Source organism: Oryzias latipes, chromosome 8 (assembly GCF_002234675.1).
Source record: "Oryzias latipes chromosome 8, ASM223467v1".
Classification (NCBI taxonomy): domain Eukaryota; kingdom Metazoa; phylum Chordata; class Actinopteri; order Beloniformes; family Adrianichthyidae; genus Oryzias; species Oryzias latipes.
In genome coordinates this window covers 17747122-17764428 of record NC_019866.2, presented here as the reverse complement: position 1 = coordinate 17764428, position 17307 = coordinate 17747122, and the positions used below count along the sequence as shown (strand labels likewise).

At 38.0% G+C, this 17307-nt stretch overlaps 2 protein-coding genes across 2 annotated transcripts; one reads left to right on the top strand and one right to left on the bottom strand.

The window, feature by feature from the left end:
• Positions 1–88: 88 nt before the first annotated feature.
• Positions 89–4076, bottom strand: dctn5 (dynactin subunit 5). The gene is made up of 6 exons (XM_004071750.4): positions 3913–4076; positions 3670–3738; positions 2378–2496; positions 1883–1994; positions 1034–1136; positions 89–930 (listed from the first exon to the last, which is right to left on the bottom strand). The coding sequence occupies exons 1-6, from the start codon at positions 3958–3960 to the stop codon at positions 833–835; spliced, it is 549 nt and encodes a 182-aa protein (XP_004071798.1). The 5' UTR covers positions 3961–4076; the 3' UTR covers positions 89–832.
• Positions 4077–14792: 10716 nt separating this feature from the next.
• On the top strand, positions 14793–17307 carry ndufab1 (NADH:ubiquinone oxidoreductase subunit AB1). Its single transcript, XM_004071748.4, has 5 exons — positions 14793–15021; positions 15927–16043; positions 16173–16260; positions 16930–17040; positions 17118–17307. The coding sequence occupies exons 1-4, from the start codon at positions 14851–14853 to the stop codon at positions 17019–17021; spliced, it is 468 nt and encodes a 155-aa protein (XP_004071796.1). The 5' UTR covers positions 14793–14850; the 3' UTR covers positions 17022–17040; positions 17118–17307.

Below are 17307 nucleotides of genomic sequence, written 5' to 3'. Positions count from 1 at the left end.
CATTGTTATAGGAAAAACTTTTTGTGCAACAAATATTTTGTTCAAATCGCATCAGATCAACAATAATGACACGATTAATGAATCCAGATGAAGGCAAATCGGGGGAAGCTTTTATTTTTTTTAAACTCCAGTGGACGATGCAGCATCTTCCGCATCATTCAGGTGTTCTAGGCCAAAAAGACCCAGTGACTAAAAAGGAAACTTACAGCTGGTAGTGTGATAATATACTACTGTGAAATTTATCGTTCAGGTATTCCAACTGCGATTGAAACACCCCCCTTTTGCCTCATTAAAATCTATAAAGAAAACAGTTTTGCATTTTGTGGTGTTTTATTATACTATTTGAAGTGCTCTTTTTTTATGCTTATTTAACAAATATCCACTTATTTTCCAAGCACTTGACTGCAGCTCTGATAAACTCATACTGCTCTGTTGTGTGACAAGTTGTCCACAAACTGTCAAATACAACAGAAACACAATCTTAGTTTTAAACACTTACAGAACGTTTTTTCTGTAGAGAATGGGGCCAATAATTTTTGTGCTTAAGCATTAAATACCTTCATTTCTACTCCTCGTCTGTAACTTCAGCAAAGACTGGAGTTTTGTCAGGACACACGGAGAGCAAAATCCATGATTGATTATTGACAGGTTCAACTTTTTGAATTTAAGGATTCTTGCATTAGGATCCATTAGGTTCTATTTTCTCATAAAAGTCTCAAACTAAATGGTTTTTGTTTGCCAATGAGACTCGAGGGTAGATGTTGACCTCATAGAATCGGTTCCTCCACAGCTTCTGGCTGAATGCATGAAAGATCCTGATTTACAGTGAAACTCAGATCTGGCTGAGAGGGAGGAATTTCTGGTAGTAGCTCTTGGTTACATCCATCATCAGGTCCTGTGTGCATTCTGGGAGTTCTCCTGAGAACAGACCTGGGAGGAGGAGGAGCAGGAGCAGGAGGAGGGCACAGACATGGGTGAGAACCAGACAGCTAACAGCACAGGGGAGAAGTCAAACGGTTGGTTTTTCGCTCACCTGGACATCCTGAAAAGACTGTGAAAGGTGGGACTACTGTCTCTGGAGGAAGTACAGTGTTGTCTAGGATCTTACAACAGTCTTTTAGGACACAACGCCGGCCCTGCAGACGACACAAAACAAAAGAACAATTGATGCACCATTTCTTTAACCCTTGTGCTATCTTAGATGACCCCACCCTTACATTGCCGTGTTCTCCCTACCATGACAAAGGTGGATAAAGGTGAAAAGATTTCATGTTATATCTGGACACCAGTGAAGATCACAAATCATTGAAGAAAAAAGGTTCAGAGCCCTGTCTAGTGGGTCTAGATGACCCAACTTTAAAGTGCCAAGGATAGCACAAGGGTTGCCATCCATGTTTAAGTCCAGTGAAGAAGAAAAGCTGTTTCAAAAGAACTGCCGTAGCCTTTGTGCTGTCCTCGGCACTTTAACATTGGGAGTTCATTCAGCAAATTCTTCATGAAACGGTTCGAAATTACTGTTTACTCCCATCTATTGCTATGTGTATTGCTGTCCTGAATAAAAGAAAAAAATCTTGGAGTTAACTGACTAAAGTTTAAATGTAAAGAGATCTTCAGATCCATTGAACTTCAGATTCCTTTTCAACCCACATCATTCATAACTGCATCGCATTTATGACAACCAAAACACAGATAAACACGTTTTAAAAGACAAAAAACAAGCATGCAAATATTCAAATCCACTATTTTCAACAGTCTCTTTACTGCAAGTCAGCAGCATGACTGCCATGTGACATCATCACCTGAGGACACTTTCCCCACTGAAGCCGTTTTCTATCATTCAAGAGGACTTCCTTGAAGTTGTCTGTACTTTCAGGCCACTTACTATAACACAATTTTTGCCAATGTGGACATAGGAGCCGATCTGCGCAGCGTTGACCACGCAATCCTCCTCTATGAAGACATGGTCTCCGATGTGCAGTGGAAAGAACGCCACTCTGGAGGGAAATGAGGAAAACAGAAGCAGTTAAAGAGCACTGTTTGACTCAAAAATAAAGGTGCGTGTTGCTAAACTAAATAACAAAAATAGAATAAGCTGAATGTTTAGGTTTTTTAATGTATTATGGCATTCGGGTGAACATCCATAGTAGGATTTTGATCTGTAGAAGAGAAAAATAGTCTGAAAAAAAAAAGAGAAAAATAGTCTGACATTTTTTTTAAAAAAAATTGAGATTATTATAAACGTGTATTTACATGTTGGTAAATAGTTTGAAATAAATAGAATTTCTTTTTTATTATTTAAACATTGTTAAATTTAGGAAACATAGTGGATTGCAGCCTAAATGCATATAGCTGAGTCCACATGGATATAATTATTTACCCTTTGCTAAACTTCTTGAAAGGGGGTCGAATAACACTCCGGCTTTTAATGACACAGTGTCTCCCCACTCTGACGTTGGCAAGGTCTCCCCTGATGATGCAGTCATTCATGACAATAGTCTGAAAGGAGACAGGAATCATAGCAAAAGTATGAAAGTGTATTGCATTCAATTACAAAAAAACAAGTGATCATTGTTCACATTTTTTTGTGTATTAAAAAAACCATGTGTGATCTTTGTTTAAATATTTTCCAGGATTTTCATTTTAATATTTTCAAGTAGTACTACAAACAAGCTGAAACTGAACCTCATCTGCTCATGAAAAACTTAAAGATGAGCTTTATGAGCTCATCACGATATCACCAGTCTGTTGTGTTCTTCCTCTTACTTTGTTCACAAACATTACAGAGCAAAACGGCGGGGAAGTATTAATAATTGACCATTTTGAACTGTTCATTTTGTTTGAGTCGATGCCGACGACAATATCGAGCAAAAAGCAGCGTAGTCCGTGGGCGACCTGCTGAATATGGTCAACTTTGATTTAATGTTTTCCCTGAATTTGCTATATTTTTCGGAATTTGCTATAATTTTTTCTGAATTCGCTTTACTGATTTTGAGAATTAGCCACATATATATATATATGTATTTTTTTTTTTAAGGATAGTTGTAGTCTTAAAGTGAGGAGACAAGTGTCTTCTTACTCGAACATGCTGGTTCACTAAGAGAAAGAGTAATGTTATCGTGGATTTTTGTATTGTTTTTTTTTTAACAATAATGAGTTCTTATTGTGTTTTTGACATTATTTATAGAGTTACTGGCCTGCCTCTGCAGCTTCACATCAAGGCAAACTCTACAGACAAAAATAAGCAATTCCTGTTGATCAATCCAACTATATCCGAAGTTTTGCTCTGTGATGTTTGTGAATTTCGTGGGAAAAACAAAACAGACTGGCGATGATATCATGACGAAGACATGAGCACAACGAATCATGTCTATAACACGGACACTTAGTGGCCTTTTAACTTTTAATTGCAGCTCATCTCGCAGTTTTCATGAGCAGATGAGGTTAGTGCCCAGCCTGTTAGGAGTTCTTTGCCTGTTCTTGAAAATATTAGAACCAATAACACGGAAATGATTTGAATAAAGATCATCTGTGTTTTTTTCTGTTTGTCTTATAATACGCGAAGTTTTATTTATGGCAATACGCTTCCATTAAGAGCCGTAGACACCGCTGTGTTGTAAATTATAGTATACACAATAGAATACAGCCCCAGTTATTAGCTTTTTTTCTTACTTTGCCATTAAGGACGATGTTCTGACTTCCGCACAACACCGACTGCCTGCTCACCTTGTTGCCAGAAGCCTGTGGTAAAATATAACATATATATATATTATTTAAACAACCGAAAAATTGTATTTTGTTGTACAAATTAGCGGAGTTCAGGGCACCACAACGCCCTTTTCTGCCTCAGCAACCGGCTAGCATAAAACATACATACTAGTTCGCGTAACGTACGAAAGCTCAAAGTAACTTTACCGTTTCGATATATTCCGCTTTGTTGTATAATATTTCGGACAATTCCATTGTTAGTAATGCAAAAAAACGTTACACATAGAAGATAGTATTCGAGAACGAAAACTAAGGCTCCACTTTTGCTCCACTGGGTTCGATGCTCATCCTCCGCGCAAGTCCGGACATGACGTCATGTTCTAAATAAAAGTTTTCATTCTTTTTTTCATTTTTTCTTTTATAATTATTAAATGGGGAGCAATGTCTGGATTTAAGGAAACTGAATTATAAATATTATTATAGAACATTCTGATAATATTGAACAATTTATCACCAAATTTCAAAAATGTCAGTGCATCAATTGCAGTAAAAATACACTAATGTGTCGAATGGTTTATAAAAATCAAGTAATAATATCAAACTATCAGAGTCAACAAAGTCAAAATAATCCAACAAATCTACTACCAAACTGAAAATGGATATTTCTTCCTTTGATGAATGCCAACTGACTTTCATCCACTACATCCTTCAGTCCTCTGTTGAGATGCTTCTCAAAACATGACCTAAATTCATGAATCCTTGCATAATAAAGTGATTGGTCTCCAATTATTCAAATATAAAATGTTTTGTTAGGTTTAGGGGTTAAAGTGATTAACCCCTATCTTATTGTGTTGGAAAGACCACCTGCTGAGATGCATTCTAGAAACCCATTGTTTAACAAACGTCTAATATCTGTCCAAAAGAATTTGTAAAATTCTGTTGTTAAACCATCCAAGCCAGGAAATTTACCAGAGAACAGCTTAAGCACAGCAGCATCCATCTCTTCAATTCTTAAATCATTCTCCATAAATTGTTTACATTCTGTGTCAAGGATTTTGTTCAATCCTCCAATGTTATCAAATAAATTTACACAGTCAGCTTTGGAATGATTAGATCACTATAGATTAGAATAAAATCTGTGTATTTCTCTGGTTATCTCACTTTGGTCTCCATGAAGAAAATGCCCCCAGGATGGACAGGGGATGTACCAGAACTCTTGGAGAGAATTTGCTTATCTAACCCTACAACTACACATTTATATAGTCTAGATGGGTATTCATCCAGAAGAGAAGGGGACGGCCGGGGGCACAAGACAAGCCACAGGTAGGGTCCACAACCAAGTCTAAGAGCAGGAGCGGAGATGAGGGACACGGTCAGGTACAGGAGCACAGATGAGCCAGAGGTAAGGTCCACAGCCAAGTACAGGAGCACGGAATCTGGAATCCCCCGTAGGGAAGTGGGACAGAGGGACAATACATGAATCGCACTGCACCAAGCTGAGGCATGGAGAACTGAATGATAAATAAATTACGAAGAATAGAGGAGAGGAGGAGAGGAGAAGCAGATGAGATAGAGGACAGAACCCCAGAGCACCACCCGTTCCCCAGCTTCTGGTAAGGGTTAAGCTTAGGTTTCAAGTCAGGGCTAGGCTATAAAAAAAAAGGGGGGGGGGGGGGTAGAGGGGAGTCTTGACAGTAGTTTGTGGGTACAGTCGTGGATAGATTGTCATGCAGGCAGGATCTGGAGGTCCCTTGAAAATATTTGTGTGGTTGATATGGGATCAGAACATCCCTTGAAGTGTGTGTGGTGCAAGGGTCAGGTCAGGCCTAATTGTGGAGATGGAGGCTATACTTACGACATCCAGGGAGACTATCTGATCAAACAGAGGATCTCTCAGGTTTTCAGGACCTTAGTTTTTTCCGGGTTTAGAAGGAGGTAATTAATTGTCACCCAGGTCTTGATGTCTCTGATGCAAGCATTAAGTTTCTCTATATGGTCATTCTGGTCAGGTTTAATGGATAAATACAACTGCGTATCATCTGCATAACAGTGAAAATCAATGCTGTGTTTCCTGATTATGTTTCCCAAGGCCAGTATGTAGAGCATAAACAAGATGGGTCCCAATACTGAGCCCTGTGGGACTCTGTAGCTAGCTCGAGTGCAGTGATAGAACTGTCCATTTACATTAACAAATTGGTACCTATTAGATAAATAGAATTCAAACCACTGGAGGGCAGATCCTCTGATCCCTGTGTCATGCTCTAACCTTTGGAGTAAAATAATAAAATACTGTGGTCGATTGTGTCAAAGGCTGCCCTGAGGTTTAACAGGACCAGAATAGAGAGTAGTCCTTTTCTGAGGTCAATAATAAGTCATTAGAGACTCTAACTAGTCCAGTTCCAGTGCTGTAGTGTGGTCTGAACCGGGACTGAAATTCTTCAAAGTGGCTTTTGTACTTTAAGTGGCGGTAAAGCTGCTTAACTGCAACTCTTTCTAGGATTTTTTAAATAAAGGGGTGGTTTGATATTGATCTATAGTTGGCCAGGTTGCTAGGATCTAAACTGGGCTTTTTCAGAAGAGGTTTAACAACTGCATTTTTAAAAGACCATGGCACACAATCTGTTTCTAGAGAGGTATTTATTATAGTTTATATGGATTCATTAATTATGGGTAGGTTTCTTTAAAAAGCTTTGTGGGGATTGGGTCTAAAAGACAAGTTGAGGTTTTCGAAGGCTTAATAACTGATGTAATTGTGACACATACATACATATATTCAATTACAAAAAAACAAGTGATCATTGTTCACATTTTTTTGTGTATTAAAAAAACCATGTGTGATCTTTGTTCCAGGATCCAAGATTTTCATTTTAATATTTTCAAGTAGTACTACAAACAAGCTGAAACTGAACCTCATCTGCTCATGAAAAACTTAAAGATGAGCTTTATGAGCTCATCACGATATCACCCGTCTGTTGTGTTCTTCCTCTTACTTTGTTCACAAACATTACAGAGCAAAACGGCGGGGAAGTATTAATAATTGACCATTTTGAACTGTTCATTTTGTTTGAGTCGATGCCGACGACAATATCGAGCAAAAAGCAGCGTAGTCCGTGGGCGACCTGCTGAATATGGTCAACTTTGATTTAATGTTTTCCCTGAATTTGCTATATTTTTCTGAATTTGCTATAATTTTTTCTGAATTCGCTTTATTGATTTTGAGAATTAGCCACATATATATATGTATTTTTTTTTAAGGATAGTTGTAGTCTTAAAGTGAGGAGACAAGTGTCTTCTTACTCGAACATGCTGGTTCACTAAGAGAAAGAGTAATGTTATCGTGGATTTTTGTATTGTTTTTTTTTAACAATAATGAGTTCTTATTGTGTTTTTGACATTATTTATAGAGTTACTGGCCTGCCTCTGCAGCTTCACATCAAGGCAAACTCTAGAGACAAAAATAAGCAATTCCTGTTGATCAATCCAACTATATCCGAAGTTTTGCTCTGTGATGTTTGTGAATTTCGTGGGAAAAACAAAACAGACTGGCGATGATATCATGACGAAGACATGAGCACAACGGATCATGTTTCGAAGGCTTAATAACTGATGTTCCACTTGAGCCACAGCAGTGAAGCAGTCTAATTCATTTCTACCGCTTCAGACTGCTCTGGGTTGATAGTAGGAATAACTTAACACCTTATGTCTAATATTTGAGTTTTTACTATCAAAAAATGTAAGAAAATCATCAGAGCTAAGAGTAGCAGGAATATGTGCTTCTACTGAGCTATGACTGCAAGTTAATCTGGCAATTGTACAAAAAAGAAATCTTGGAGTATGTCCATTCTCTGATATTAAGGTTGAAAAGTATTGGGTTCCAGCTCTACGCAGAGCTTTTTTTAAATATAATTTAAGAGGCCATGTTTCCAGGAATTCAGACTGCTCTGAACTGGAGTGGCGCCATTCTCTTTCTAATTTATGGGTTACTTGTTTAACCCTTGTGCTATCTTAGATGACCCCACCTACGTTGACGTGTTCTTCCACGACAAAGGTGGATAAAGGTGGAAAGATTACATGTTATCCATGGACACCAGTGAAGATCACAAATCATTGAAGAAAATAGGTTCAGACCACTGTCTAGTGGGTTTAGATGACCCAACTCCCAACGTTAAAGTGCCTAGGTTAGCACAAGGGTTAAGAGAACGTGTTTCAGAATTAAACATACTCAGTTTTGTCTAAACATTTAACATTTAGTGTACTCCTGAGGGCTTGCAAGGCATCATTAACAAACTGGTTGTTTATAACTGAAGCTATGGAAGCTGGTCTCAGAGTTTTTGCTCAGCATGTCACTAAGTATTGGTTGAACTGTTACTTTAAACTCAGACACACAACGGTCAGATAAGGTTCTTCTAAGCGTTTTTTATTCACTAGGGTAGTAGCATGTTCTAAAGTAAACTGGAAGGTAATTAGAAAGTGATCTGAAATGATGGGGTTATGGGGAAGGACTCTCAGCTAGGTCATCTCTAAACCATGAGTTAAAACAAGGTCCAAGGTGTGTTTGTGACAGTGAGTGGGTTCATTTATTTTTTGTGTGAAACCGACATTATCTAATGAAGCTGCAAAAACCATTTCCTAGACACTCACTAGTGTCATCAACATGAATATTACAATCCCCTATTGATATCATTTCGTCAGAATCTAAAACAGTAGTTGATAGAAAGTCGGAAAACTCAAGTAAAAATTCTGAATACGGGCCGGGGGGCTGTTAAATAATTATGAATGAAATTGGTTTTTGAGTCTTCCTGTTTGGGTGATTTGTAGACAATATGATGTTTTCAAATGAGTTCTAAACATGTTTAACTTTAGTGCTGAGAAGTAAGCTAGACTGTGATATTTCTCAGCCAAACCATTCTGTAGCAGATTCCACCTGTTTGTGCTGGGTGTGCTCAGCCACTATTCTGTTAGCTGCTCGTTGTCTCCTAGAAGTTCAGTGTCTCTTTTCTCCAGTCATTTAATAACTCCTTTGTTTCATCATATAGCCTCAGAGTAGGCATCAATTCTCTCTTCAAACTTTTTCAGCTGTCTGTTTATCCATTTTCTCAGTTTACTTGTCCACCTTATCCATCAGGATGGACATGGCTTGCAGAACTGTTTTGCTCGCTCCTTCTCTTTAGCTTTTTATGATGAGCGTATGCAAGGTTTACCGACTAATCTTCCAACTGTCGGCAACCTGTACCTGTCAAAGAGCCATGTGGATCAGTATCCCACTGAGATGAAAGCACAGGGAGCCGCAACACTAGGAGTGTTAGAAAAAATGTTTTTGATATATTGTAATAGTTAATTTTGCAATACTTGTATTGATTCAAATGCTGTCAGGATATATATTTAATTATTTATTTTAATTATTGTTATTCTTTATGAGTGTGATGTTTCCTTTGATCTTTTGTCCATTTTCCACGACCTTGAATAGACTTTTCAGTCTGTCAAACTCCCAGAGTTAAGATAAGTAAGATGATGGAAAGAAATTCACTTTGGGGGCGCTCATGTGTTCCCTACGGGATTGCCACTGACTTTCTTTTTAGAAGAACTTTCCATTATTTCCCATTATTATCCATTATTCTTCAATGTATTAACAATTTTCCTATAAACCATTAGTCCTCTTGTGTAACCACACAAGAGGACTAATGGTAATGACTAAATGAGTCTCTGGAGCCTCAGGTAGCAGAAGCCTGCTCTGGAGATGTAGTACAAAGTACAATAAAAGGTACATTTCTATAAACTCTGAGTAACTGTAAAACTAGCCATTAGCCATTACTTGACTAACAAGAGTGATGTCATTAAAAACAAAACTCTTTTATTCATATGTGTTGTGTATCTGTTGTGCCAGATATAACGTATGATAAAAAGTTGTGTTTAAAAAACAAGGTACCAGGCAAGCAAAAATTTTAGATTATCTGTTTAAAAAAAAAGTGAGGATAATGGTCTGTATAGAAGATAAATTGAATAAGAAATGTTTTAACCCGTTTATTTTAAAAGTGTCATTGAAGGTTGAGAAGTTTAAACCACAATGTATTACAAAAAAAAGTGTTCCTTTGGCAATTAGTTGTTTTTATTTTGTTTTATTTTTTTTAAATATATGTACTAAGGGTAACGACAGGGGGATATTCCAGAAAGCATGTTTAAACTACCCTGACTTTAACCCTGAGCTTACTCTGGGTATGTCGGTTCCAAAAGACCGGATATGAGTTAGCGTAATTACGCTCGACTTTGTAACCCTGGGTTAATGCACGTGCACGTCAAGTACATAAAGACATTCTCAATGGATCGCCAATTTCCGGAGTCACCATGGAAACACGTGGAGTGCTATACTTCAGTGAGACGGAGTCTGAGATTTTAATGACGACGTATTAAGATTATACGACCATCAAAAAAGAAATACAGCTGCATCATCAAAAGAAAGAGTTTTTGGTTGGAGAAAAATAACAGACGAAGTAAACACACAAGTTTCTATCTCATTTCTATTTTCATTGTGACACATACATACATATATATATATATATATATATATATATATATATATATATATATATATATATATATATATATATATATATATATATATATATATATATATATATATATATATTGTAACCCAGGTGATGTCTACTGTCTTTGCTTTGCCTGCCTTGCCCCTGTATTTTTCTCCTTCCTGGTCACTGGCTGTGTCCGAATTACCGCCCTAACCCCTATATAGTGCACTATATAGTGTGGTTGCCATTTTGTAGTGCTGTCCGAATCTACAGTTCAAAAATCATGTGCACTAGAAATTTCCCAGAATTCTATACGAAAAACCAGTGTGGATCGATGCTCACTCGATCGGCGAATATTGCCCAGAATGCACTGCATTCATACCAGAATGCATTGCGTGTGACCCACAATACACTGCGCTTGAATTATTCGAAGATGGCGGACGGTTGCGCAAGAAAGAGGACTTAAAAATGTAAGTATATTTAAAAGTATCAAGTATCTGTTGTAAAATATATTTGTAAATACGTAAGATGATGTGTTTAATATGTTATATTCCTCAATCGACTATCTACATTGTTTGGAAGCTCATCAATATCGGTAATGCTAAAGCTAACGCTAGCGCGAATTAGCGCCGAATGCTAAAAACAAACGCTGTTGATATTACATAAAAAAATGAGTGAGTTCTAACCGTAGTAAAAAATTATTAACACATTTTTTAAATGTGTTTATATATGTAGGGACTGACGAGGATAAGGAAAATCTGATCCATCTGTGGATGGAGAAAGAGCCTGTTTGTTATCAGGCAAGCTCGTGCCGGATGGGAGTGAGAGACACTTGATCAGATTTGTATTTATTTATCATTAAACTGTAATCGTTGTCATGTTTGGGTAAAGGTTGTTGTTGAAAGAGGAGAGGAGGAAAGAGCACGAAGGGACAAAGAGTGACAGGAGAGTCTGTTAAGCTTACCTGAGTTTAAAATATTGTTCACAAAATGTAACGTCGTCGTTGTTTTTGCAATTTGTTTAATAAATGCAGTAACAAAAATGAATTATTTACATGTATTATTTAAATCTGTGCCATTTTTAACAATCTCAAAAGAATTTTCATATAAATATCAAATGTACATATTTACATTTTCGTTTTATATGTTAATATTTATTTTTATACATCTTAACAATAATCCTGGTCTTCTAGAGTCATGTTTGTCACAGTTGGAGCTGATGGAAAGCAGAGATTTGTCCTCGCAGACGGACGCCACTTTACCCGTCCTACTGGTTCAACATCTGTGGCTCCAAGCAGTCCCCTTCGCTGATGCACAGATTGTGCAGAACTGAACTGCAGGCAATGATTTTCATTGCAAAGGTTGGTTTTACTTCCAGTGCCCCCAGAAATATTGCTCTCCTCCTCATCTTCATAATGCCAAATGCTCTCTCCACCACAGAGTGTGCCTTGGCGTGGTGCTGGTTGTAACGGGCCTGAACCGCATTCCTCATGGGTTCCCTGTAGGGTGTCAGCAGCGTGATGGGATGAGCAATGCAGGGATACCCACCATCACCCAAAAGGATCCTTCAGGTGGGTATGTTTGATTTACATAAATTGGGCTTTTACGTAGAACCTGTGAACTGAGGACTGATCCTTGATTCCCAACAAAAATATCTATAAATTTGGCATTAGAGTCACATACAGCCTGCAGTTGAATGGAATAAAAAAGATTCCTGTTAAAATAACAAGCTGCATTTTCTTTTAGGGCCTTTATTTTTTTGTGGCAGCCATCGATGCTCCCCACGACCTTTTGGAAGGTGGAAGACCAAGCAAGCTGCTAAAAAACCAGAGGTGACTAATGGCAGTTCATTCCCACTGGATGCTGGGTGACCCTGCTCATCAGCTGGAGGATCCGGTCTGCCGTCCTGTGGACAACGTCGCTCACAGTGGACCGTGGCATGTCAAAGGCCCTGGTAACCACGCCGTAAGATGCGCCACACGCCAGCCAGAAAAGAAACACCAGGACCTCAGTCTCCTGTACACCCCCCCCCCCCCCCCCCCCCCCCCCCCCCCCCAGAGTGTGAGGAACCCGAAGCTGCTCCACCAGATGCTCAATGGTCCTGCGGGTCAACCGATCTGCCGGTCTGGTCTTGTGTGGGACTGACCGTCAGCGTGAAGGGCCATGACAGACACCTTTATGTTGGCAAAGCAGTAGAGACGTGGAAGACCCTGTAAAATAGAAAAATAATTATTTCATTGAGAAAATTAAATCTGATTTTTTTTTAATGTTTCATTTTATTCTGATGTCTTAAATTTTAGTTTATGACGTATTTATAAATGCTGGAAAATCTCGTGGGTTTTTTTTTGGCTGGGTTTTTGGATTTTTATATAAATATTTAAAAACTAAAGTATTTTTGTTTAAATCAAGTGATATGGTTTGACTCTGAATAAAAAATACTAAACTTTGATCTCACAAGTGTTTCATGTAGTTAGACTATACAACTCATAGTCCAGTGTTGAAAAATAATGTTAAAAACTCTTACCCAGCTGACTGTGTAACCTTGAGCACAATTAGTAACAAATGCTTAAATTGAACTATTAAAAAACTTTAAGTTTAACTCACAGGTTGTTCATGTCTGGTCCAGAGGAAATCTTCTGAGACGTCTGTTCCTCCTCCTTGCTGTCCTGTGATGCTGCATATCTGCTCGTTTTTGGTTTGATCTCACGAAAAACGGTTGAATTATTGCCAGGAACATGGACAGGTTCATATATAAAGCTATTTTCAGTAAGGTAGAATATAAAACTACAGAAAAAAAATGCTTCCTCGCAAGAGCCCGTAAATCGTTCAGCGGCACAAAAATAAATATTGCCATGGACTAATGACATGAGGGTTTATTTATCAGCAAATACATAAAATCTACACCAATGTGTTTGTAATCTTATTATTTATAAATCAGCCACGTTTTCCATGATCAGAAAACAGCAGATTCATAAAATGTTCATATTTATTATATTTTTACTTTGACAAATGGGTGTCATTCTCGGCGTCAAATAGAAGTAGTACCCCTCCAGACCAGGTGGTGGCGGTAATGCGCCACTTTGTTTTGGTGCCTAGCGCCATTCGAAAACACCCGAAAGAGGAAACTAGTGAGCACGGGTGTCCGAATTGCTAAAAAAATTCAGAGAACTATATAGAGAACTATATAGTGCCGCACTATATAGGGTTTTAGTAGTTAGGGGTTAGGGCGGTAATTCGGACACAGCCTCAATATTTTTTTACAACTCAAATTTACATATTTATCTAACTAAATGCCATATTACTTGAATTCAATTAAATGTTTTTCCATCTTAATTTATTGTACTTCTTGAACTTTCACATGTCTAAGTTTGAGCCTGCAGTTATTCTCATTTTTATAACAATAAAATGAAAGAAACACCAGTTTTTTGCTATATGTAACATGTTATTTATCATTTCTCTGACTTTAATTATACACCAATTAGAAGTAGGGCTGCTAAATAAACTCATCATCCTCTCCTTCCCTCTCACTCATGGTGCAGAAAGAATTAAACATAACAGGATAAATAACTAGGTAAAACACAGTAAAACAGCTAAACACATTTGATCAAAACCCCACACTTAAACCCAAATCCGTCCAGACAGGCAAAGGGAATGGTATCCTACAATTCCTTGCGGTGCCGATCTAGCAGCACCAAGTTCTTCTTCTTTTGGCTTTTTCCCATCAGGAGTCGCCACAGCAAAACAACCTGTCTTTTGAGGTTAACTTGGGAATGTTTTACGCTGGATGCCCCTCCTGACGTAACCCTTTCAATCAAACCGGGCTTGGGACCAGCATAGAAGCAGAGAAGGGAATAGGGAGCAGTCCGAATTCGAACTCTGGTTTCACAGACGGAAGGTGCTGCAAACCAGCACGAGCTAAGCTGTCTCCTAAGCTGCCCCAAAGTTACACCTACTTAACTGAATTAATTTGAATGAAAGTAAAATAACTGTCTGATAACTACGTGTTATTTTTAAGCCGACTTAACTTAAAAAAACGATTTATCTTAACTGAAGCAAATAATTAAGTTAGATCAATGTAAAAAAGTTTATCTTTCCAACACCCATAAATGGTCTTATCACCCTTTCATGGTGGAAAAAAAGTATTATCTGAGCTTTTTCATCCACTAAATCATCTTCAAATGGACATGCCATGCTGCTTCACCTCTCTGAAAACAAACTAACCTTGAACTAAACCTGCTCAGAACCAGTGCTTTGAACTTCAAGGTTAAACAGAAGTTCTGTGATTGACTGTTTTTGCCTGATGGTTTGTATGGTACTTGATACTTTCATTGTTACATATTTTGATTTTCAATACATTTTGAACAAATGTAGAAATTTATACACAACGTGAACTAAGCATGATTATATTGTTTTTTTTTTTTTAAAAAGCGTGCGTGTCAGTGTGTGTATGTACACCCACACACCCACACACACACACACACACAAACTTACGTATAAGCTTTTTTTTAGATATAGATAAAATACTTGTTATGTTATGCGCATGCGTACTGTGAAGCCATTGACTGCGTTCTTCTTCTACGCTTTGCACATTGCTCATCCTCTGCTGGATCCCTTTCGTCATGGCGGCTCGTGTCCTGCAGCAGTGTGTCCGCTCGTTCGCACGGCCCTCGTTGAGGCTTTGCACGCGTAATGTAGCAGTCAGAGCCACTGCCACTCCGGCAGTTTTCATCCACCGACCTCTGTCCTTCGCTGCAGAGAGCCCGAGGACGCGATTGTTTGGTCAGAGCCGGGTGAGTCCCTGCTACCATGAACAGTCGTGGCCTAGCACTTGGAGCTTGACCTACCGATGTCTTTCAAAACTCCACCACTGAAATGACCTTTAAATGCTGTTTTTCTAGATTTTATTTTCCACCCACTTGGACTTGTATCAGTTAGGTGAAATGACGACACCGGGCGAGGCCGTGTTTTACAGTAAACCGCAATGCGCGTCACTTTTTGCTGGATTGTTATATAGCATGATAGGCTAGCAGGTTAGCAAGTTCAATGACAGTCAACATTTGTGTTTGGTTTTTTAGCGTGTTTCCTGCAAAGACTTTAATTTGAATTTATTTTTCATCCCACCTTTGCATTGTATGATGATGGAGACATATTATGTGAAATGTATTGTAGCACTAGTGTCAAATGTATGCAACGCGCTGTGGAAACACGTTTGTTTTGCTTTTTCTGTTAGCTTAGTGAAAAAACTCCAGTATTTTTTTAACTTGAATCTAGTTCTACATCTGTTTATGATGTAATCTGTGAATGCATTGTCTGGAATTTGAAACGGCATTGAATTATTTACCAACAAATCATGATTGATCAAATCTAAATTTGTTTACCTTTAGTTAAACTTCTTTGTTTAACCAAAACTCTTGTCTTCTCCTCATTCAGTACTTTAGCTGGTGAAGAAAACCATTTTTTAATCAAACAAAATTATTAACATTTTATATCTAATAAAAAAATCTGTTATCTGTGAATTTTTTTTTGAACTCCTATCGCTTATTGAAACAAAATATTAGTTTATTACACTTTTAACTCACAAAAAAAACTAAAGAAAATCTCAGATTTAAGTTAATTTCTGACTTAACATGTCTTTGGTCATAACTTCTTGCTTTGGTCTTTTCTCTCTTACGTCCTGTTTTCCTTTCTCGTTCAGATCTCAGTGGGTGTGTTTTGCCGACAGTATGGTGACCTGCCCCCCCTCACCTTAGAAACCATCAAAGAACGTGTCATGTATGTACTGAAGCTCTATGACAAGATCAACCCAGAGAAGGTGGGCAGAAACGTACACATCTGCAGAATCTTTCCATTTATGTGCAGATAGGAAATTATGAAAGCTCTGTTATGGGACACTGTGAGAGACCTGTTTGTAAACTGAAATTATACTAAATCTGTGCCCCAGCTGCAGACCTCCTCCCACTTCATGAAAGACTTGGGATTGGACAGCTTGGACCAGGTGGAGATCATAATGGCAATGGAGGATGAATTTGGTGAGTTGACCTTTACTGCAGCAACTTCAGAAAATGCACGATAAATCTACATGGAAAATGAGAGGATTGATGTTTAAATCGGATTTTTGTTATTGAAAGACCTGGATGAAAAAAGATGATCCAGTTACCATTGAGATTCAGGGTACCGGTAACCATCATAAGTGCTGTGACTCACTCATATGCCATAAAAGCAGATTTTTTAAGTATATGTCAGTCTATTCCAACGCTCCTGTTGCAATCAAGGGAATTTTTTCTTATCTAGTTTTAACTCAGAACCAAACACAAAAAATCTTTTTTTGAACTGAACAACTGACATATGCAACTGGCTCAGACAGATCAGCCTTGCAACCTCCCTAATTTTCTGTCTTTTATGATTTCTTCCGCCATGGCAACAGAAGTGATTGACATATTCACTCTGAAATGTATCCGACTCATTTAATTCAAAACAAGTTCCCATTACAGTTTTGCGAAATGTCAATTTCTATATGCCTCAAAATCCACCTCAAAAACATTTTTCTTTTTTTGATATGTACATGTTTTTTCAAAATAGTTTCCATTAGGCAAATTTCGGATCACAAATCCAATTTCTCAATTTCATAGTCAATGGAAACGGCGCTATGTTTACACAATTACATTCATACTGACTCAGCGTTCTTGTCGGTCTTTCAGGCTTCGAGATCCCAGACGCCGAGGCAGAGAAGTTGATGACTCCAGAGGAGATTGTACAGTACATCGCAGACAAGAAAGACGTTTATGAATAATCTGCTTTACATCTCAAAGGCAGGTGTCCTCCCTGTCATTGTTCGATTGCACTCCGACAGAGTCTGATTAGATTTCTTTTCCCATTCCCTACACAGGAAGTACCGGTGGCGCTTTCCCACCTCTGCCCAACCATCAAAGTTTGAGTCACTTTGTGTGTATTTAAATGTTTTGGGGCCATCAGAGGAATTAAAGAAAAACCATGTTTTAGGTTTTTTTTCTTCATGCTCCCATGGTTCTGATGTATAATTTCATAATAGATCAATAAAAACAATTGGTGTCTCTGTA